This window comes from Mesoplodon densirostris, chromosome 3 (assembly GCF_025265405.1).
Source record: "Mesoplodon densirostris isolate mMesDen1 chromosome 3, mMesDen1 primary haplotype, whole genome shotgun sequence".
Classification (NCBI taxonomy): Eukaryota; Metazoa; Chordata; class Mammalia; order Artiodactyla; family Ziphiidae; genus Mesoplodon; species Mesoplodon densirostris.
The window spans coordinates 152,394,927-152,417,694 of NC_082663.1; the positions used below are offsets into that span (position 1 = coordinate 152,394,927).

Sequence of the window (22,768 nt, forward strand, 5' to 3'; positions counted from 1 at the left end):
CATAATAGTAAAGTAATAGAGATATTTGTTAACAGCAGATGTCTAATAGTCGAAAAATATTTATTGCACACCAACTATAATGACCAGCAAAATGTTTGCTCCCATTACCTTGTATTGGGGTAGACGGACTATAAACTAGCATACTAGTACATAAATGAACAAGTTTTACTTAATGGCAAGCGCTATGAAGAAAAAGTGGGGTGCTGCGATTGTGATGGGTGGGGATAAGTTGGCTGGGATGGTTAGCGAAGGCCTCTCACACGTGGATTTGGAGAACGGAAGGAAAGCACTCCAGGTACAGGAAACAGCAAAAATGAAGAGTAACAGAATTAAACTTGATGTCCTCAAGAGAGGAAAAAAACGAGGGTGGGTAACGAGAAATTCCCTAGTAAATTAGCGTTAAAGTTGCCAGAAGCGTTCTCCTAATTCATTTTTATCCTACTTAAAACGCATGCACACTTAACACCCTGGGTTATTTTCATTTCTTTTCTTTTGAAGAAATAAAGGAGGTGGGTTTTGGGGCCGGTTTAATTCTCGTAAGTTTTTCTTTCTGGGTGCTTTAGACGGTTCAAGGTTTTGTTTTAACCGACAACCCTGGATATAGGTCAGGTAACTGCCCTGTTCCAAAACACCTGTTGTTTGAAGTCGTGGATCCGTTCACTGAAGCTTTATCAATGATACTTGCTTACATTTCTGTTTTTTAAATAAATGTTGGTCAATTTAATTGACCAACTGGATTCAGCTAACATATATGGCGCACCATCTCTGTTCATTAGATGCTAGAAGCTGGCCAGGATGCTGCGAATGGGATAAGAGCCTGAGATACGGGAAGCGACCACGGAGGACCCTAAGTGAGGGAGAAAACTTGTAAAACTAGCCAAATACCCAACAAAGGTAGAAAGGAGGCAAGTACAAATTAATACAGGAGCTAGAAGCCCAAGCGAACTACTGGCAGAGAGAACCTAGCGAAGGCTCCGAGGCGCCAGCTGTGTGGGTTTCCATGGAAACGCCTCTCCCACGCCTCCCCGAAGGCTCTGCCCTCTCACCACTGAGAGCCAATGACGGGCGGGGGTGGTTCCAGCGCATGCTCAGGAGGAGTCAGCGCCCGGGCACACAGCCTCGGGTTGTGGGCGGAGCTGGGGTGCGCGTGCGCCCTGCCGTCCGGTGCACGCGTCTCCCAGCATTCAGTTGGTGCGCGGGCGGCGGGCACCTTAGTCCTGTAGGCTACGGCGGCTGAGTGGACGGAGGCTGCCGGCCGCTACGCCGACGCAGGCCAGGTGGAGGGAGAGGTCGCCAGTGCACACCCGCCAGCCATGAAGCCCCCCGCAGGTACCGGCCGCCCATTGGTGTGGCCCCGCTCGCCGGACCCAGGAGCCGCGTGCCCCCTCCCTCGGGGTGGCCCCTGGGGCCTAAGAGCGGAGCCCGGTGACTCTCGAGTGACCCGGGCCCAGGCAGAGGAGGAGGGTCAGCGAGCCCGGAACCCCGACCTCTCGATTGCCGAATGAATGAACAACTTTTCCAGCGCTTCACTCATTTGGCAAACTCCGTGTCACTTCTGCTGAGGATGGGTCTGGCCCTGGGGTGGACTCTGAGGGAGTTCTAGACGCAGTTCCAGAGCCGGAGACGGACGTTCAACAGGCAAAAATTAAACGAGGGCTTTAGACAGTGGTCGGTGCCGGGGCTGGTGGTGCTTCTTAAGGGAGGGCGGTCCTGGAGGGCTTTTCGGAGGAGGTGGCATTTCATTCAGCCTGGACCCCGTGGGGAGAAGCAGCTGTCCTGCGGGAGGAGCGTCCCAGGTGGTGGGAATCGCGAAGGCAAAGGCGGGGAGGCAAGCGCACCAGCAGGTGCAACAGGTCATTTTAGCTGGAACACAGCTAGGAGTCCCTTTTATGGGAAGCACAAAGGGGCGCTATGGAAGGGTTTTCATTTAGGGGAGCGATGCCACCCGCATACTCTATTTTAGAAAATCACCCAGGATGTTGAGTGGTGCCTCCTGGAATTTTCTCTTGCCCACCTATTCTCCCTCTGTTCTTTCTGCAGCCCATTGTGATGATGATGATAATTGTATTGATGATAATCATAATTATGGTTATTCAGGCCTCAGGGAGGCAGGAATGTTGTCTGCCTTGTTTGCTGCAGGATTGTTAGCTCAGAGACCTGGGACGTAGGTGACAATCAGTAACTATTTATGAAAAGAATATGCCTGCTCCAAGTTTTCAAATCCTAGTTCCTCCAAAAGGTTTTCCCGACAATTCCACCTCACTCGGACCTCCCGCCTTTCCTGAGCTCCTGGAGCCCTTCTTTACCACCAGATTTAATGCAGACTCACAGTCCCTCTTGTGCAGTTCTTGAAATCCAGAATACTCTGCAAAGATATTCTCTAATTTGAAGCAGTCATTTGGCCAGAAAAATCGAACCTCTATTGAGGTGAAGAGGCTCCCCCCGCCACTTAGTGTGTATCAGTGGAAGTAAGCTGCCCGGCTTTGAACCCCACCTCTGTTGCTTGCTGGCTGTGGCATCACGGCAAACTCAGGATTCCCATCTGTAAAGTGGAGCTACATAGGGTGCAGAGTACAGAACTGCCTGAGAGTTCAGTGAGGTCAACTCACCCTGGAACACACAAGAAGGTTTTCAAGTGACAGCTGTTGTTTTTCTTTTAATTAATTAATTTATTTACTTTTGACTGCGTTGGATCTTCGTTGTTGTGCGTAGGCCTTCTCTAGTTGTGGCGAGCGGGGGCTACTCTTCGTTGCGGTGCGCGGGCTTCTCATTGTGGTGGCTTCTCTTGCTGCGGAGCACAGGCTCTAGGCGCACGGGCTTCAGTAGTTGTGGCACATGGGCTTAGTTGCTCCGCGGCATGTGGGATGGGATCTTTCTGGCCCAGGACTCAAACCCGTGTCCCCTGCATTGGCAGGTGGATTCTTAACCACTGCGCCACCAGGGAAGCCCGACAGCTGTTGTGATAGGACCACAGTCTTGTATCCAAAAACTCCTGGAGCTAGGGACGTCACAGTAATCAGGATTTCCCCCTCTTTTAGAGGAGTAATACTATACAGATATTCCAGGTTCCATTCAGGGAGGTTGGGGATACCACCCTGCAGTGCAGTTATTATTTCAGTGAACCGCAGGTATATGCCGGATGTCCCGCTCAGCACCGCTGACTTCGGGGCGGGACCTCTCCTGGAGGCGGTCCTGGCTGCTATGGGGTATTGAGCAGCACGCCTGACCCCGCTGAGGCAGGAGCATCACTCCCTAGTGGTGACAACCACAGACGTCCCCAGACATCCCCCGGTGTCCCCTGGGGGCAGGATCACCTTGTGCTCTAGAGGACCGATCGCCCTGTGGGTCCCCAGAAAGCCCTGGGGCCTCGCCATCTGCTCTGGGAAACGGTGGACTCTCCCCGGCCTGTTACTCTGACCCTGATTCCGAGCCTGAAGCAGGCATGCCGGGTGTGGGGTTCTGTTTTCTGGGTCCAGCCTGTGCAGGAGACGCCCTGGACGTGGCCGCACCGTGCTCGGCCGTGAACTACCTCCGGTGGGACCTGAGTGCCCAGCAAATCGGGGAGCTCACCACCGAGCTCATCGAGGAGACCAAGCGCGTGTACGACCGTGTGGGCTCCCAGGAGCTCCAGGACGTGTCCTACGAGAACACGCTCAAGGCGCTGGCCGACGTGGAGGTGTCCTACACAGGTGAGCTCTGCCCAGACCGGGCGACACCACCTCCTCTCCGGGGGCCTGGTGGAGAAAGGCAGCCCGGGCTGGCCGGCTTGCTCTGTCCCCAAGGGCCCAGAACAGCAGTGTCAGACAGTGTCTGCCAGTTCTCCTCTCGGGGAGCCGGCTCCCATGCCAGCCTTGAAACTGGAGCCCCTTCTCACCCCTGCCCGTGTGCCTGCCCGGGCATCTGTTTGTTTTCTCTGAGCCACTGAACTTGGTCCCCTTTGGTTTTCTTCTCCCACGGCGCCCTGGGTCCCCTGATACCCTGAGGCGTCCTCATTGCCACCCAGTGGGTCCTTCCCTCTTCTCCTCCATGGTCTGTCTGCTCCCTTTGTATGTCAGATACACAGCTCGCCTCCCAGAGCCCCCTCTGCAGAGGTTGATGAGGCAGAGAACTCTGAGCTGACGAGACCCCCTGTGCTCGAATCTCTAGAACAGCTGTTTTTCTGGGAACCGTCTAGAATCCCTGAATTCCAGCTGCAGGATTCTCACGTGTCCCTGACGCCTCGCTGTGCAGGGTCTGCTTGCCCCTGGCCTGCAGGCTTAGACTCCAGAAGGTCCGCCCTGGGGGCACCCAGTGTGCCTTGGGCGCAAGGGTGAGGGCTGCGGCTCAGGCAGCGGATGGAGAGCCCGCAGGCCGGCTCTGCCCCCCAGTCCCCTGCTCTGGCGGGGGCGGGGCAGGGGTGGTGGGCTCAGTCTCTCCTCTCATCTGTGGCAGGAGGTTCTGGAGGGTGGATGATGCAAATTCCCACCTCGGAGGGACCCTGCCAGACATGATTTGGTCTCTCCTACTCCACTTCTGTGGCCTTTTCTTTCCATCTCCCCTCAGTAACCTGAGTAATTTTAAAGAAAACTAGAATTGGACCATGGCACTCCCCTCGACCAACTCCGGTGCCTTCCCACTGCCCTGGGGCTCAAGGTGGGAGCCCTCAACGTGGCCTCTGGGGCCCGGCCATGCGCCTCCTTGCCCCTCATCCTGCGCCCCGTCTGGGGGCTTTGTGCCAGCCGGGGAGCCCCTCCCCTCTGCTTGGCTGGGCGTCGGGTTCTTTGAGCACAGATTGAGCTCCGCCCGGCGCCCCTTCCTGTGCCCCCTCTCCCCACACCGGCCACCTGGACTAATCCCACACTCTGGTGTTTTGTTGTCATACTCGATGCAGTCACAGCCTGCAAATCCCAAACGGACAGAAAAGGCTGTTTCTGTCCTTTTCACAGCTTGCTCTCGGGCCACCGGCATCAGACCCGCCCAGAGCCCCACTGTGTTTAGCCTAGTCAGCTGAGCCGGTGACTGCCCTGCAGAGGTTTCCACGCTGCAGCTGACCCACCAGACCTGGGCCATCTCGGTGGCCTGGAACCATGGAAGCCACCAAACTGTGATGTTAATTCAGGTCTCCCCCATGCAAAATATATGCTCTTTTAAACACTGCTGTGTTGAGATACAATTCACATACCATGTAATCTGCCGACTTAAAGCATAGATGTCATTGGTTTTTAGTGTATTTAGCATATCCAACCTTCACCACTATCCAATTCCAGAACCTTCCATCACCCCAAAAAGAAGCCCCGTCCCCATCAGCAGTCACCCCCTGACAACACTAACCCACTCTGTGGATCTGCCTGTTCTGGACGTTTCCCATCAGTGGAATCACACCCTGTGTGTCCTTCTGTGTCTGGCTTCTCTCACTGAGCATCATGTTCTCAGGGTCCATCCACGTTGTAGCGAGTGTCAGGGCTTCTCTCCTTTTCATGGCCGAGTGATGCTCCCGTGTGTGGAGGGACACGTGTCCAGTCATCTGCTGATGGCGTCTGGGTCGTGTCCACTGTTTGGTTACTACAGATCGTGCTGCTGTGATGGCGTGTGTAGAAGTTTTGGGTGGAGGATGTTCCGTTACTCTCGGGTGTGCACCTGGGGGTGGGTCTGCGGGTCATGTGGTGACTCAGCTGAAGTGTGTGCTTTCACAGCCGCCACACGTCCTGTCTCACGAAGCGTACACGTGTGCCGTGAAGTAAAAAATCTTTGGTGAGCTGCAGCGTAGCCATGGGCAGCCATGGCTCTTTTCCGGCACCGAGTCCCTTTGGCCTCTTCTGGTCTCATCCTACTCCCTACTTCCGGTCCCTCTTGGCTTGGGGTGTCCTGAGCTAAGTTCCTTCCCTTTTGGAATGTGAGTCCCCGAGGACGGGGGTAACTGTGCTCATCTCTAGCCTGGGGCTGGCACCCACCCGTTTTCACCCGGGGCCGTTTTCACACGTGTCCTGTCGTCTCCCTGTTCCAGTTCAGAGGAACATCCTTGACTTCCCCCAGCACGTCTCCCCGTCCAAGGACATCCGGACAGCCAGCACGGAGGCGGACAAGAAGCTGTCCGAGTTCGACGTGGAGATGAGCATGAGGCAGGACGTGTACCAGAGGATCGTCTGGCTGCAGGTGAGCGCGCGGCGGGACCTCTTCAGGCTGGGTCTTTCCGCTCCCCGTGCTTTACGAGGTGTCAAGCTGGAGGGAGCCCCACAGGTGGGCAGTGGGCACCACGGGCTGTGCGCCGGGCCTGGGGAAGGTGGTGAGTTTCACGGTGGGGCCATTGGACCACAGCAGATGATGTTAGAAACGTGACAAAAACGAGTGGGAGCGAGGAGAAGCATAAAATGCCTTCCCAGGTCCACATGTCACCTCACTTTCCCGACCTTGCTGGGGACACCTAGAGGGGACGTCCAGTCTCCAACGTGAGGTGAGGGATGAGTAACAGGTGTGTGCACTTCCTGCCTTCCTGTGGATGCTCCGTGCAGCCGGCCGAGCACGGCTGCCTGTGTCGGGGGGACCACAGGTACTTCTCACGTGGCTGGTGGGTGGTTCTTAGAACCCGCTGATGCGTATCCCTCGGGACCAGGGGAGGCCCCTGGGTGCTTTTTGCAGACACGAGGGCTGGGGCCTCTGAAAGCTCAGGCAGTGCTTCTTTTAACAGAAGTTTTCACTGATAGAATTAATTGTAGGTTCACATGCAGTTTTAAGAAATGATTCAGAGTGGTCCCGGCTACTTTGCCCTGTTTTCCCCAATGTCACCTTTTGTGAAAGCAAAGTCAGTGTCCCAGCAGGATCCTGACATTGACACAACTGCCCGTGTCATCCGCTGCCCTGGGAAGGTCCCCAGCGGCTTTCAGTCTGGGGCTCTTCCCAGTCAGGCGAGCATTTGTGTACCGCTTCTGTGCAGACTTCAGTCTCCATTTCCCTGGGGTGAGTGCCCATGACTGCGGTTGCAGAGTCCTGCGATGGCGGCTTTGTTAGGAAGTTTTGCTTTCTAGGAAACTGGCCAACTCCTTTCCAGAGTGGCTGCACTGTCTTCCTCTGCCTCCAGCGATGACTCCCCTGTTCTCTGCTACCTCGCCAGCACTGGGCGCCATCTCGATGTTTTGCTGCGAGCTGAACTTCAGTTATCTTATTCTAGGAGAAGGTCCAGAGTGACTCGCTGAGGCCAGAGGCGTCGCGGTACCTGGAGCGGCTGATAAGGCTGGGCAGGAGGAACGGGCTCCACCTGCCCGCGGAGACGCAGGAGGTGAACACCTGGCCTGGGCCCTGCGTGCATGCCTCTGCCCATCTTTCTGCCACCTCAACCCCAGGAGGGAAGGCCCACGTGGACCAGCACTCCCTCTGCACCTGCTCTGCCCTTGGTCCTCAGGGTCACAGGGCTTCCCCAGAGCACAGGCGGCGTGGGCCCCTCTCTGCGTCCCACCCCAGCCCCGCCTCATCTGGGCCCCCCCGCCACCCATGGCTTTGCTGGGAGGGTCTCAAGGAAGGACCCCCTCCTCCGAGCCCACTCCACCCTCAGCCCCCACTCCCACAGAGCTTCTGTCCTGACGCCAGGCCCGTGGGGCTCCCACAGCAGCAGCTCTGTGACTGCGGGGTTTCTGCGGTTCAGTTCGGACTCCATCTACCTGGAGTCAGAGCCCGCAGGTCAGGGCTCGGCCCACGCCAGCCATAGATAGGTCCACGTCGTCCTCTGCGCTTGTGGCCGACAGGCTGTGTCAGGAGTTCCCACGTGCCCACCCCAAGTTCCGTTCGTCGGCTAGCGCGGTCCCCAGAACACAGGCACCCAGTCCACGGACTGGACCACCGGGTTATCATAAAGGAGCAGCCAGGTGGCAGGAGGAGGTGGGGAGGCATGGGGCGGGGCCGGGCCCCCTGCAGGCACCCACCCGGCAGCTCTCTGAGCCCCGAGCTTACCGAGATTTCGTTCCATGAGCACTATTACATCGTTGGCAATGGGCCACTGATTCACGCTGCAACCCCTGTCCCTCCCCCCTCCCAGGAGGTGGGCAGGCAGTGGGGCTGTAAGATGCAACCCATCCTATGGCTTTAGGTTTAGGAGCTGTGTGCCAGGACTGGGGGCCAAGATCCGACACGTTTCTCCCGTAATTCACAGCGCGGATCCCGCTGGGCACAGAGGCTGGGGGCGACGGGAGGCTGACGAGCGTGGCATCCGCCTTCACCCCCTCCCTCCTCTCTGGGCTGAGGGCCACGCGGGTACCAGTGGGCCCAGCCCCCTGGGGCCAGTCCCTTCAGGTCCGCCCAGCTGCCTGACACCCCTCTGCCCCCAACGTGGACCCCAGAGCCCTCAGCTCTTCCCACCCCTGGTCCAGCAGGATGGGGTCCCTGCGGCGCCCTGGACAGGCGGGCGATGGGCAGCCCGGCCCCTCCCGGGAGGCAGCCTCGTGGGGTGGGGAGGGCGGTGGGAACGGCGAGCCACCCATGGTCGAGCGCGTCACCTCAGTGGGGGGCGTGTGGTGCCGTGGCTGCACGCGTCTTGATGGCCGGGATCAGACCCAGATCTGCCACCAACTGGCTGGGTCCCCGGAGGCCGGTCACTGGACCCCGCTGTCCCTGTTGACCTCTGCAACATGCGTGACCCGAGGACCCCCTCACAGGTGGTCGTGAGCACTGACCGAGTCAGTTTGTGTAGAGGACAGAGAACAGTGAGGCCAGCAGATGAGGAAAGAGCTTGTCACTCGCGGTTCTGGGCAGGGGCCCGCCTTGTCACCTAGGGCCTCCCGGGAGTACAGGGGTTCGGCAGCAGTGAGGGGAGGGGTGGCTGGGGACTGGAGCCTGCAGTGTGGGTCCCCGGGAGGGAGTAGCTCAGGATCGGCTAGAACGACCCGGGGCTCCGGGCCTACCCGGGCTGATGAGCGCAGGGGCGTGGTGGCCCCGAGTGTGGGAGCCCTGTACAGAAGGGGCTGGGGTGCAGCCCTGCGCTGGCTGGTTTGCGTCAGAAAGTGACAGACGCGGTTAACGTGGGTACCAGGCCCGACCCAGGGCTCAGCGACAGTTCTCAATACTCCGCACAAACGCTGTCCCGCTTTGGCCGGTGCTGTGCCTTGTGGTGGAGGAAACGGGACTCAGAGGACTATGAACTCCAGCCTCCAGGGTGGGCCGGGCGCAGGGGCCCCAAAGTCCTGCGGAGCGGCAGGCGCATGGAGCTTCAAGGCTGGGAGAGGCAAGGGTGTGGACACTGGGGCTGCGCAGACCACCTTAACGCTTGAGAACCACTGGCCAGAGGGACCACAGGGACGCCCGGGGAGGAGGGCGCCCAGGAGAGGCGGCCTACTGGTGCGGGGCAGGGTCCTGAGTGCCACCCCGCCCTCCCAGGGTGCCCTGTGCTCCTGCCCAGTTGTGGTCCGTGGGGCCGTGAGGTTGCAGGGAGGCCAGTGCCTGGCACGGCGCCTGCTGCCCACAGAGGCCCGGCATCCCTCGGGCTGCTTCTGAGCCAGGCGTGCCCGATGAGCCCCTGCTCCTGGCAGAGCCAGTGGGCATGCTCCCCCAGCGCCCCTCCTGTCCTCCGACAGGCAAGTCTGCTCAGCCCGGGAGCAGGGCGGGCGCGCTGAGTCCTGGGCCGGGCAGGGGGCACAGCCTGGGCAGGTCCTCAAGGCGTCCCTCCTACTGCTGGCCCGGCAGGGGCCCCAGGGAGCTGGTGCCTTCCTCTGTGCCCCATGTCGTTCCCTCCCCCAGGCTGGTCCATTTCTACCTGTTTCTGAAAACCAGATTGAAGGGACAGAAACTTAGCTCCGTTGAAATGGCTGAAACTTAGGCTGTCACCTTGGGGTAACTCCTGAGGAGGGTCCTAACAGTTAGGACTCGAGGCCCTTTCTCTCCCAGCTCCCTCCTCTCATCCGCCTCTTCTCCCTTAACCCTGCTCCGTGCCCCCGCCCCCCAATCTCACGGCCGTCTTCTTCCTTCAGAAAATCAAGAGCATCAAGAAGAAGCTGAGTCTCCTGTGCATCGACTTCAACAAGAACCTGAATGAGGACACGACCTTCCTGCCCTTCACGCGCGAGGAGCTGGGTGCGTGCGGGCCCCGCGGGGTGGTGGAGAGGCGTCCGTGTGCCCCTGACCCCCGGGAGGGCCTTCTTCCGCTGGGGCACTCAGAGTGTTTGGGTCCCAAGGTTCTGGATCCTTCCTTGGGGACGGTTGTGGTCTGTCTACCGAGATTCTGCCCTGAAGGGAGTTGTCCCCGAAGACCCCACCCCCACCCTGCTCTCTGTGATGTTTCTTTAATCTCACAGGGTCCTCCCCAGCCTGACCCGGCGTGGGGTCTTGAAGGGCTCGGGCCTGGGCGGCTTTTTCAACTTCTGCCCTCTTCCTCGAATGCTTTATTTTGAAAACTTCACACCTGTAGGGAAGTGGCAAGAATAGCACCAGGGAGACCCTGTGTGCTCCCCGGGCCCGGCCTCCCTACGTGGATGCCGTGTGTGCTGTTCCTGTGCCAGGGCCTCAGGACGTGTCTCTAGGAGCAAGGGCACCTCCTGAGCCCCCGGGTGCAGGCAGCCCTCGGGAAGCAGAGCGTGGAGCGGTCCCCCAAGCCGTCCCGATAGCAGTCTTTACGTTTCTGGCCCCATCTGGCTTGAGCCAGGCCTCAGGCATTGCATTTAGTTCCTGTCTCTCCAGGCTCCTTCCCTGCTGATTGGTTCCTCAGCCTTTTACAAACTTGCTTCTGTCTTGCCCACGCTGTTAGTTTTGCAAAATCTAGGCCAGGTGGGCAGCGGCCTGTCAGCTCTGCCCGGGGTTCAGATGGGGCTGAGCATCCTCACTGGTTCTGTGTAACAGGCTGTTGCATAAGATGTGACACCTCGTTTGCCTCTGGGCGGGTGGGTTTTGGGGACACCCACGGATGCACGCTGACCCAGGCAGGTTTTTCAGGTCCATCACACCAACCTCTGCTGCCCTAACTTCTGGTCCCCAACCCCCTGTCCTGGGCAGCAAGACCCACATGGCTCCTGGGGTTCACGGTCCAAAGGGTGATCCCAGGCCTCTGGAAACTGGCAGCTGAATCTGCTGGCACAAGCTGTCCTGTGGGGCTGCTTTCCCCCTCATCTGTCCAGCCCAGGGGCCCTGCTGTCATGGCCCGGCCTCCCGGGTGAGAGGGTGAACCCCAGCTCCATGGAGCAGACATTCAGAGCCCTGGTGACCTGTCTCACGGGGCTGGGGTGGCGGCTGGACATGTGCGGCCAGCCTGGTGGCTGCAGTTTCAGTTCCAGCTGAGCAGGAGCCTCGCTGGGTTATTTTCTCCGGTTGTGGAAGGATCACTGGTGTCATCTTACAGAAACATAGATGGTGTGTCCTTTCTCTGTTTTCTCCTTGTTTCCTGTCCTCCCTCTCTCTCCCTCTCCCTCTCCCTCTCTGCCTCTCTCCTTCTCCCTCTCCTTCCCGCCCTCTCTACCTCTATCCCTCTCCTTCTCTCCCTCCTTCCCCCCTCCCCCTCCCCTCCCTTCCCCTCCCTCCCTCCCTCTCTCTTCCCCTCTCCCTCCCTCCCTCTCTCCATCCCCCTCCCTCCCCCTCTCAGAGAGAGTCATATACACACATAACACTTTGGTTTCTTTCCCTAAATCTCAGTCCTAAGGCAATTTGCTCTAGGCGTCTTCTCTGTAAAGGCGCCATTCTCCGTTCAGAGAAGCTTGGGGGTTGGTTCCTCTCATTTGTTTTCACCCACTAGTTCTGTGTAATCTCCTAATTTGTATCTTCTTGTAAGTCAGAACTCACCCCCGCTGCCTCACCCCACACCCCAGTACTTGCTGACCAATGTCTTTGTATCTGTGGGCTTCCGAAAGGTCCTGGTCTTTCTGGTGGGGTACGGTCCCCTGCTGTCATCACTTACTTAGATGCTCATTGTCCCAATGTGGCCTCGAGGAGCCCCTTCAAGTGGGCGTGTCCCTGTGATTCTTCAAGCACCTGCTATTTGACACAGGGTGGGCCGGGCTCACTTTGTCCTCTCCCTGGCCCAGCCCGGCCCGGCCCTGGCAGGATAGTCAGAACTAAGGTCTGGCTGCTGTGTGTGCTCCCAGATGCTGGGAGCTATTGCTTCTAGGCCCCCTCAGCTGACGAGAGCTGTGTGCACACACACGCGCAGACACACATCCATGAGTGCCTACCAGTGCCTTCAGCTCAGGTCGACCCCCTAGGGATTCGCCTCGTGGCACCCCTTCCATGCTTTCACCACCTTGTCCAACAGTGAGAACCGGCTCCTGGTAAGTGTGAGGCTGAGAGAGAGTCACAGGGTCTTCCAGTCCCAGTAGGGAAGAAGAGCCGGTTCGGGGCGAGGGCGGCTCTCCCTAAGCTGTTTCTTGTTGGGTTAGGGTTAGAGTCACGGGCACACCTGTCGGGGCCTGCCGAGACGGCCCACCTGAGGGGGATCCTCTGGGGTTCCTCCACCCCTCCCTCAGCTCCCAGGCCCCAGGCTGAGCTGGGTGGCGAGAGTTCCGAGTGAACTGGCCTCTGAGGTTGGAGCCAGGGCATGAGGGGCGGTGGCCTTGCATCACCCAGGCTGTGAGGCACAGGTCCCTGGAGGTTTTAGTCTGAGGGCGATGCACCCAGGTCTCCATGCTAGGAGGACAGGCCAGGTTGGAGGCCAGCCATTGCAGCAGTGCTGACAGCTGGGATGGGGCGGGGGCACCACCTAGTCAAGGCTGCCTGGCGGGTTCTGCCTTCCACTGGTGCCATCCACCCAGAAAGGACACAGAGGAGACGGCAGCCCGTGCCATCCCGGGGTGGATGCCGTCCCGGGCTGGACCCTATCCCGGGGTGGACGCTGTCCCAGCCTGGAGCCTGTCCTGGGGTGGATGCCATCCTGGGGTGGGCACTGTCCCGGGGTGGATGCTGGCCTGGGCTGGAGCCTGTCCCAGGGTGGACACCGTCCCGGGGTGGACGCCGTCTTTGGGTGCAGGCTGGCCTGGGTGGAGCTGAACATAGCTTTTCCTCCCCGAGGGCGTCCTGATGAGAGCAGCAGCTGTCTGAGGCGGGAGAGCCCTCGACTTGGCTCCTTTGGGTGCAGAGGTGGGAAGTGGGCGTGTGGGTAGGCCGCACTGGGCACTGTGCTCCCTGCTGGCTCCCGTTCCTCACTTCCCATGCGGGAGGGACGCCCTCCCTTCCTGCCTGGGTCAGGCAGCCCGTGGGTCCTTTCAGAGCCCCCCAATTTGGCTCCCACAGGAGGGCTCCCTGAGGATTTCCTGAACTCGCTGGAGAAGACCGAGGACGAGAAGTTGAAGGTCACCCTCAAGTACCCGCACTACTTCCCCCTCCTGAAGAAATGCCACGTGCCCGAGACCAGGAGGAAGGTGGAGGAGGCCTTCAACTGTCGGTGCAAGCGGGTGAGGACCCCGCCTCTGCCGGCTCAGTGCCCGGAGGGGCCCCACGAGCTTGCCCCGCCCCAGCAGGTGTCCGGGGGTCTCCCTCTGTCCCCCAGGCCCCCGGGGCAGGGGTCTGAGCCTCTTCCTGAGCTCGTCCTTCTGCTCCCTCGCCCTCGAGCCTTAGCCTCAGGTCCTCTCCCTCTCGGGTGTTGCCGGATGCCCGAGGAGCTCGGATTCACAGATGTCCCCCCATCCCCTCTCTGTGCCTAGCACGTGGGCTGGGCCTTCTCGCTGTGGCCCGGGCACGGCCTTGACATTCAGACATTGGTTCCTGCGTGGACACTTGTGTTTGGTCCATACCGCGTGTGGCTGCAGTCTGTGCTTCTCCCGTTTAGCATCTTCAGTAGATGGGGGCTGTGCGTGAGCCCTTCATCTTCCCCGCAGACCCCACTGGTGCTTGCTCAGTCTCGCAGGGGATGTGGGGGGCACGGGGGACAGTCCTGTGTCCCCACCTTCTCGGCCTGCAGACAGGCCACGTTGGTCCTGTGGTGACTGGGAGCTCCCAGGAGAACCCCACTGCAGAACCGGAGAGGTGGCCCCAGAGAAGGTGGCGTACACCTGGGGCCGGGCCTCAGCAGCGAGCCACGGGCCACCTGCAGCAACAGGTGTCTCACCGTCCAGGCGCTGTGGGGATGAGCTGCTGTCTGCACGGCAGCTGAGTTTGTACTCTTGAGCCCGGGGAGGCCCCTTGGTGGCTCCTGGAGAGCCTGGCCGCATTGCTTCCCACCCTCAACCTTAGAGCCCATCACGGTTCACACCCTTTCTGGTTCTAAAGGACCTGTGTTTATAAAGACCACGTGGTAGGACAGCACCAAAGTGTCTAGAAATCTGGGCCGGGAGGAGGAGGGAGGGGGATTGGCTGTGCCCGCCAGCGGCCTGAGAGCCCTGCCCGCCCGCAGAGACCTGGCCCGGGGCCCCGCGGGGAGGGCACGGCCCACGGTCCCCAGCGCTGGCCGTCTCTGGGTTCCAGGAGAACTGCGCGATCCTTGGGGAGCTGGTGAGCCTGCGGGCCCAGAAGTCCCGCCTGCTGGGGTTCAGCACGCATGCCGACTACGTGCTGGAGATGAACATGGCCAAGACCAGCCAGGTGGTGGCCACTTTCCTAGGTAACCCCGCCTCCCCCTGGGGCCCAGTGGGGAGCGGGGTCAGGCGGACCTTGACTGGACGTGGTGCTGCCTGAGACCCCACTGTGTCAGCCCTGGGGGTCGCCTTCCCAGACCCTTCATTCTGCCTCGAGGGGTGCAGGGTGGGGGGCAGCTGGGGGGCCGCCCCAGGGACGTAGCCGAGCCTCTCCCCTCTGCCCGCAGATGAGCTGGCCCAGAAGCTGAAGCCCCTCGGGGAACAGGAGCGGGCCGTGATCCTGGAGCTAAAGAAGGCCGAGTGCCAGAGGCGGGGCCTGCACTTTGACGGGCGCATCAACGCCTGGGACATGCGCTACTACATGAACCAGGTGGAGGAGACGCGCTACCGCGTGGACCAGAACCTGCTCAAGGAGTACTTCCCCATGCAGGTGGTCACGCGCGGGCTACTGGGCATCTACCAGGAGCTGCTGGGGCTGACCTTCGACCTGGAGGAGGGCGCCACCGTGTGGCACGAAGACGTGACGCTCTACACGGTCCGGGACACGGCCTCGGGCGAGGTCATCGGCAAGTTCTACCTGGACCTCTACCCTCGGTGTGTGCTTGGGGGAACATGTCGGCCATGGGCCGGGGATCCTCTGCGGAAGCTGGGCCTCACCCCGCGTCCCTCCCCAGGGAAGGGAAGTACGGGCATGCGGCCTGCTTCGGCCTGCAGCCGGGCTGCCTGCGGCAGGACGGGAGCCGCCAGATCGCCATCGCGGCCATGGTGGCCAACTTCACCAAGCCCACGCCCGACGCACCCTCCCTGCTGCAGCACGATGAGGTGGAGACCTACTTCCACGAGTTTGGGCACGTGATGCACCAGCTCTGCTCTCAGGTGGGTGCGGGCGCTGGGCTGCGGGCAGGAGCGGGGGAGGGCCCGGGCGCACGTGGTCCTCAGGCATGTCCTCGCCGCGGGATTCTTCAGCTGACGTCACCCCGGACGTGGCAACGCCCTCGGTGTCAGCTTCCATTATCAAACCCCACGTACTGGGCACGTAAACAACGGAAATGGATGTCCTGGAGGCTCTGGAGGCTGGAAGCCACTGATCAAGGTGTCAGGGCCAGTTCCCTACATGTTAAATACATGTAGTCAAGAGTTGCCTTTAAAAAGGAAAAAAAGGAACGTTGCCTGCAAGTCTGGTGACAGCCAGTGATGAGAACCAGAGGGAAGACTCTGGGGCCGGGAACGCCGCGCCCAGTGAGGCCCTGGGGCTGCTGCCAGTCTCCATGGAGGCTCAGCAAGTCCCAATGACTTTCCCATGTGGGGCCCCCAGCTGAACGGCCGGGCCCAGGACCCACTGCTCGCTCAGTCTCCCTGCGGTCAGCCCTCCGTCCCGAGAGCGATGCTCTCACAGGCTGCACCGGAGCGCGTGGGGACAGTTCACTGAGCTGTGCAGCCGTCACTACTGCCCTGTTTTGGAGCATTTCCATCACCCCGAAAGTGTCCCACATGCCCTTAGCTATCACTCCCTCCCCAGCCCCTGACAACCAGGAACCTACTCTCTGACTCTGTGGATCTACCTGTTCTGGATGTTTCCCATCAGTGGAGTCGCACCCTGTATGTCCTTCTGTGTCTGGCTTCCCTCACCGAGCATCGTGTTCTCAGGGTCCATCCACATGGCAGCGAGTGTCAGGGCTTCACCCCTCTGTGTGGCTGAGGGACGTCCCCGTGTGTGGGGGGACCTCTTATTACTAGTATGTTTATGAGCAGAAGGTTTTGACTTTGAAGTTCAGTCTATTAACTGTTTTCTTGCACGTTTTGTGTCCTGTGGAAAAAATCCTTCTCTAACCCGAGGCACCGAGTTTCTCCTGCCTAGTTTCTTCTGCCTTTTCTGCTTAGAAGTTTTGTAATCAAGCCTTTAATTTTGTTGTTGTCCACTATGGTGGAGTGTTGTCTGTGGTGTGAGGCTGGGGGTCACCCTCTGTCACCACATCGTCGCCACCGATCCCCACGCGGCCACATGTGATGTGTGTTTCTGTTTAAAGACACCTGGTCTGATAGCAATTGTTGATTCACTCACTGCGGGGTTGTAACCCTCGCCTGAAGGAAGCTCATCTAACACACACACTGTCCCCGTGAGCACGTCACCACCCTCCTGCAGTGGGACACCAGCCAACACTTCAGCTCTATGCTCGGAGCCGTGTTGAGCAGAGAAATCACCCCAAAAACACAAAAACGCACACATTGGGGCATTCGGCAGACCGTGAGAAGGACGCGTGTTTGCAGTTGGGGCTAGAACCAGAAGTTGGGGGTCAAGTGACCCAGGAGTGAGGAGGCAGCGTCTGCCTTGCTCCCTGGGGCCTGGGAAGGATATGCCGGGGTCACTGGGCTCGTGTGGACCCACACCTGCCGGGCCTGGGTTCCAGCCGCACTGCGTCAGGCGCCGTGTATTCAGGAAGAATTTCAGGCACAAAAGAGGAGCAAAGAGCACCGGCCAACGGCCGCCATCGGATGCGCTGTGCCTGCACCTTTGCCTCCTGGGTGCGGGGCTTTGGCTGGAGAGTGTTGGCTCCATGGGTGGGGAGGGGGCGTGGTGATCCACGGGATGGCGGGCTCTCTGCACCCCTGTGTCCCGGGCAGGTCTGGGCTCCGGGGTGGGCCCTCCTGCAGCTCCACAGCCCGCCTTGCAGGCCGAGTTCGCCATGTTCAGTGGGACACACGTGGAGCGGGACTTCGTGGAGGCACCTTCGCAGATGCTGGAGAACTGGGTGTGGGAGGTGGAGCCGCTGCTCAGGATGTCCCAGCACTACCGCACAGGCAGCGCCGTCCCCCAGGAGCTGCTGGACAAACTCATCAAGTCCCGGCAGGCCAACACAGGTGCGGCCGGGCCGAGGGAAGGGAAGGGGGCTCCCAGACCGCCCGGCTGGAGAGGGCGGCGTGGACACAGAGCCAGTCCCACGTCTCCTTCCTCCTGCCCCCCAGGCCTCTTCAACCTGCGCCAAATCGTCCTGGCCAAGGTGGACCAGGCCCTGCACACGCAGACGGCCGCAGACCCGGCCGAGGAGTATGCCCGCCTCTCCCAGGAGATCCTCGGGGTCCCAGCCACGCCAGGTAGCCACGTGCGAGCCGGGCCCACCTTAGGGGTCGGGGTGGCGGCCACTGCCCGGGTCAGGAGGATCATCTGGTGGCGTGTGAAGGGGGACCGACTGACACCCTCCGGCCAAGGCCTGCGGACCTCTGGCCTCTTGCCGCCTCGGTTCCTGGGCTGGTCCCTCCCGCTGTGGCCCGTGGAGGCCAAGGGTGGGGTGGGCGGCTTTGCATGTGCTTTCTGGAGAGCCTGGAAGGGACAGGAGAGGTCTTCATACCCCGGACAGAATGCGTCGATGAGGTTTGCACGTGCATGTTGGTGCGGACACGCGGTTCACTCCCTCGTGAGCGCTTTAACCCGTGCTCTCCCCATGGCGGAGGGCGAGCCCTGACTCATCCGTCGGAGCCTCGGCAGCTGACCTTGTAAGAGGCTTAGGGGTGAACCCTTGTGAGCTTCAGCAGAAATTGGGCAAAGATTTATTTGTGTCCCTCCACTGAGTTGCCCGCAAGGTCCCTGTTTTCTAGAAGTGTTGTGCCAATTCTCCCTCTAGTGGCAGGGGTCTCAGACAGGGCTGCTTTGAGGCCCCCACTCTCGGGAAGGGGCACTGAGGGGCCAGGGGCTGGGCAGGAGCCTCTCCGCGTGTGTCTCAGGGACCAACATGCCTGCGACCTTCGGCCACCTGGCAGGCGGCTACGACGCCCAGTACTATGGCTACCTGTGGAGCGAGGTGTACTCCGCGGACATGTTCCACACACGCTTCAAGCAGGAGGGCGTCCTGAGTGGCAAGGTGAGAGCCCGGCCTGCCGCACAGACCAAGACGGCGGTCCTCGGCCTGGGCCTAGATGCCTGTGCCACCCGCCTGGGCCTGCCCAGCCCTGAGGGCCCTGCCCTGAACCTCCTGCTCCCCTGCCCTTTGTTCAGCCACAGCAGAGGTGGCCACACCCACACCCCCAGATCCCCTCCCTTGGATGCTGATGGCCCCTGGAGCCAGGGGAGGGGGTACTCCACCCTCCTGCAGCCCCGCCCCTTCTCAGCAGGTGGGCATGGACTACAGAAGCTGCATCCTGAGGCCCGGCGGCTCTGAGGACGCCAGCGTCATGTTAAGGCTCTTCCTGGGTCGGGACCCCAAGCAGGACGCCTTCCTCCTGAGCAAAGGGCTGCAGGTTGAGGGCTGCGAGCCACCGGCCTGCTGACGGCACAGGGTTCTGCCCACCCCAGCGGGCCCAGTGCCTTAGCGCCCCGCCGGGGCGGGGGAGGGGCCGTGTGTCCCCCCAGCCCGAGTCCCCGGCGGCCGGCCTGGGTCAAAAGTCTCCACCTGGACGTGTCTGGAGAGCCTGGCGTCAAGGCTCCCACTTGTTGCACTAATGCAGCCCCTTCCTGGGGAGCTTTCCTGGTTAAAACACAGTTCTTTGAAATGCAGCCATTAAAAAAAAAGGCTCTAGTCCTGGTCTCTGACTGCCATCCCTTCCACCACAGGAGTGGCATGGGGGCCGTCACTCTGGAGGGAGTCCTGACCTTGATCGGGGATCAGCCCTGGGACCGTTGAAGGCTGCTCTCCACTGGTGACGCGTCTGGGTCACTGGGAGACAGCCGAGCTGTGGGGTGAGTTCAGGTGGGGATGGTCCCCCACCCTCGCCGGGCCGGCCCTCCAGGGATGGGGTGTCAGCCTCCTGCCGGCCTCTCGCCCGTCACTCTTTGGCTTGGCGGGAGCTGGTTCTGGCGGTGGGCACAGCTGCGGGGGAGCCCAGCTGTGGCTGTCCCTGTCCCCGTGCCCTGTTCTGCTCACGGCCGGCCGGCTGGCTCCCTCTGGTCATCGGCAGCTCATGAAGTCTGGACCACAGCAAGGGACCGCCTTCCTGGGTCCTAACAATTTTTCCAAAAGGCCTTAGGGGTGTATTTTGGTGGCAGTAGGAATTCAGAGCGGGTGCTGCACCACTGGAGCGATAGAGTGGGTCTGGACCGTCCCATGTGTCCTTCCCTGGCCTTTGAGCTCCTTGGGAGCCCTGCCTCTGGCCCTTCGTCCCCACAAAGGACGCCAGGCAGCGGAGCGAGGGCGCGGGCAGTGCCCTGACCTTCTCCCCGGGGCCCAGGCGGGCAGGCCGTGCCACGCTCTGTCCTCCCCTCAGCCTGCCCACCCGCCCGTTCTCACCCGCCCTGGGCCAGTTGGCTGTGGACCAGGCTGTGGTGTCTGCCCTTCTGCAGCACCGGCTCAGCTCCCTGCACCCACTTCTGTGCCTTCTGTGTTCTGGGCTGGTCGCTGGCCCAGAGCCGGTGGGCGGGCACCCCGTGGCCGGGAGGGCTGTTCGTATGAATTACCTGGGGCTCGAAAAGGAGCAGAGCCGGCCTTCCATCCGGGCACCTCTCGATGGATATGGAAGTGGCGTGTTGGGGCCTGGGGGCTGCTCGTCTTCCCCTGCACCGAGCCCCCAGATGGTCCCCGTGCAAAATCCAGGTGTGGCGTTGGCACCCCAGCTGTGTGCCGGGCAGTCTGTTGCAGGAGCCACAGGCCTCGGGCTGCTGGGCCACAGGGTTCCCAAGCGGGCAGGTCAGGACTGAGAGGGTGAGGCCTTTCCCCGTGTCCAGGGCCCAGACTGAATGCCGGCTGGAGGCCCATCTGCTCACCGCCCACCCCCCAGCCCCTGCCCTCACATCAGCCCCCAGGGCTGAGCTCAGATGTTTGATGCCCAGGCTCCCCGGCAGCCCAGCCCGTTTCCAATCTTCCGTGGTCACTGAAGGACTTGGAAGCAGGTTGCCCCCCAGAGACTGTTGTTCTCAAGAGCCCTGGGCAGGGGGCAGGGAGGACACACACAGGGCCGTGCTGGGGTGTGGTCACCAGGGCAGCCGGAGCAGCCTCCACACAGTACGTAAGAGCATCTCACCAAAAGCAGTGCGTTTCTCCAGCCGCCCTGGGAGCTGAGCTCAGGTCCTGGTGCAGGAAGCGCCAGCAGTGCATCTGTTACCTGTCACTAGGGGGTCGACTGTGGCCCAGTGTCACCTCTTATATCCTCCCCCGTCCCCTTCCGGGGTTGCAACAGGACCCCTGCCAATCGGGTTCTCACTCCTCCCCATCCCCTACCCCTCCTCCATGAGGGTGGAAGGAACACATTAAAAAGGATGGAGCTTGGGCTTCCCTAGTGGCGCAGTGGTTAAGAATCCGCCTGCCAATGCAGGGGACACGGGTTCGAGCCCTGGTCCGGGAAGTTCCCACATGCCGCGGAGCAACTAAGCCCGTACGCCACAACTACTGAGCCTGAGCTCTAGAGCCCGTGAGCCACAACTACTGAAGCCCACACCACAACTACTGAAGCCCACACACCTGGAGCCCGTGCTCCGCAACAAGAGGAGCCACTGCACTGAGAAGCCCGCACACCACAATGAAGAGTAGCCGCTGCTCACTGCAACTAGAGAAAGCCCGCGCGTAGCAACGAACACCCAACACAGCCAAAAATAAAATTATTTATTTTTAAAAATTGATGAAACAAGCGTCTATCCAGGGATGAATCGATACAAAAAATCTAGTCCCTCCACACGCGGGAGCATCACTCCGCCGTGAAAAGGAGAGAAGCACTGACACTCGTTTACAACGTGGATGTACCTTGAGAGCACGATGCTCAGTGAGAGAAGCCAGACAGAAGCACGCTGTGACGTTAATTGTAGGTGTCAACTTGACCGGGCTGAGGAACATCTGGATAGCTGGTAAAACACTTCTGGGTGTGTCTGTGCAGATGTTTCTGGAAGAGATTAGCATTTGATTCAGTAGACTGAGAGATCCGCCCTCACCCATTTGGGTGTCATCTGACCCATTGGGCCCAAGTAGAACAAAAAGGCAGCAGAAGGGCAAGTTCCTTCTCTCTTCTTGAGCTGGGACATCCCTCTCTTCCTGCCCTGGAGCTCCTGGTTCTCACGCCCTTGGCCTCGGACTGAATCACACACAGCCCTCCATAATTGTGTGGCCAATTCCTATGATAAACCTCTGCTATGCTCTGTTTCTCTGGAGAACCCTGACTGCTGTGGCCACAGTGTCTGATTCCGTGCATGTGAAATGTCAGAAAGTAAATCCGTAGATGAGTGGTTGTCAGGGCTGGGGCTGTAGGGGGCTTGGGGGTAATGGCGCAAGTGTACGGGGTTTCATTTTCTGGCCGATGATCATTTTTTTCTTTTGGCCACACCGCCCGGCTTGCGGGATCTATCTTATTTCCCCAGCCAGGGATTGAACCCAGGCCCTCAGCAGTGAAAGTGCCAAGTCCTAATCACTGGACCACCAGGGAATTCCTGATAATGTTCTAGAATTGATGGTGGTAATGACTGCACAACTCTTGAATTTACTAAAAAAAACACTGAATTGTGTACTTTTAAAGGGTGCACCTTAATATGTGTGCATTATATCTCAAATTTTAAAAATAAAACAATATCGGGGGGCTTCCCTGGTGGCACAGTGGTTAAGAATCCGCCTGCCAGTGCAGGGGACACAGGTTCAAGCCCTGGTCCGGGAAGATCCCACATGCCGCGGAGCAGCTAAGCCTGTGTGCCACAACTATAGAGCCTGTGTGCCACAACTACAGAGCCTGCGAGCCACAACTACTGAAGCCCGCGCGCCTAGAGCCCATGGTTCACAACAAGAGAAGCCCCTGCAATGAGAAGGCCGCGCAGCACAACAAAGAGTAGCCCCCACTCACCGCAACTAGAGAAACCCCGCACACAGCAACGAAGACCCAACTCAGCCAAAAATAAATAAATTTACCAAAAATATATATATATATCAGGGGTTCAGGGAACCTGATGTCTGTGCACAGATCCTGGCCGGCCCTAGAGGTGTGGGGAGCCAGCTTGGCGGGAGACAGAGGGTCCCTGACAGCCTTGGGTAGAGCAGGCAGCCCACACGGGCCCACGAAGGAGCCTGGATGCACAGCTGCCTGGCCGGGAGTCTTTAAAAAATGACAAAAATTAACTTAGGCCGAGTGCAAGAAACTCGTTCCACAAGGGAGTACAAAGCGATTCCGTGGACTTCCCTGGTGGTCCAGTGGTTAGGACTCCGAGCTTCTACTGCAGGGGGCACAGGTTCGATCCCAGGTCAGGGACATTCCATGTGCCGCGGTACAGCCAAAAAGGGAAAAAAAAAAATGGATTCTGTTTACGTGAAGCCCCAGAGGAGGCAAAACTGGTCCAGGTGACCGACAGAGAGGGGAGAGCCAACTGGGTCCTGCAGCCGCTCATCTGGGCAGGAAGAGCTTACGCACAGGGCATTGAA

At 59.9% G+C, this 22,768-nt stretch overlaps 1 protein-coding gene across 4 annotated transcripts; it reads left to right on the forward strand.

Moving 5' to 3' along the window:
• The first annotated feature begins 1,201 nt into the window (after positions 1-1,201).
• On the forward strand, positions 1,202-18,935 carry THOP1 (thimet oligopeptidase 1). 4 transcript variants are annotated; one of them, XM_060094725.1, is made up of 13 exons: positions 1,202-1,329; positions 3,477-3,689; positions 5,984-6,132; positions 7,145-7,252; positions 9,930-10,032; positions 13,171-13,331; positions 14,341-14,476; positions 14,678-15,044; positions 15,125-15,326; positions 17,123-17,309; positions 17,415-17,543; positions 18,171-18,307; positions 18,555-18,935. In XM_060094725.1, the coding sequence occupies exons 1-13, from the start codon at positions 1,314-1,316 to the stop codon at positions 18,711-18,713; spliced, it is 2,067 nt and encodes a 688-aa protein (XP_059950708.1). In that variant the 5' UTR covers positions 1,202-1,313; the 3' UTR covers positions 18,714-18,935. The 4 variants fall into 4 exon arrangements, with proteins under 4 accessions (XP_059950708.1, XP_059950709.1, XP_059950710.1 ...); XM_060094726.1 differs by having other exon boundaries at positions 18,558-18,935; XM_060094727.1 differs by having other exon boundaries at positions 18,207-18,307.
• Positions 18,936-22,768: the final 3,833 nt, after the last annotated feature.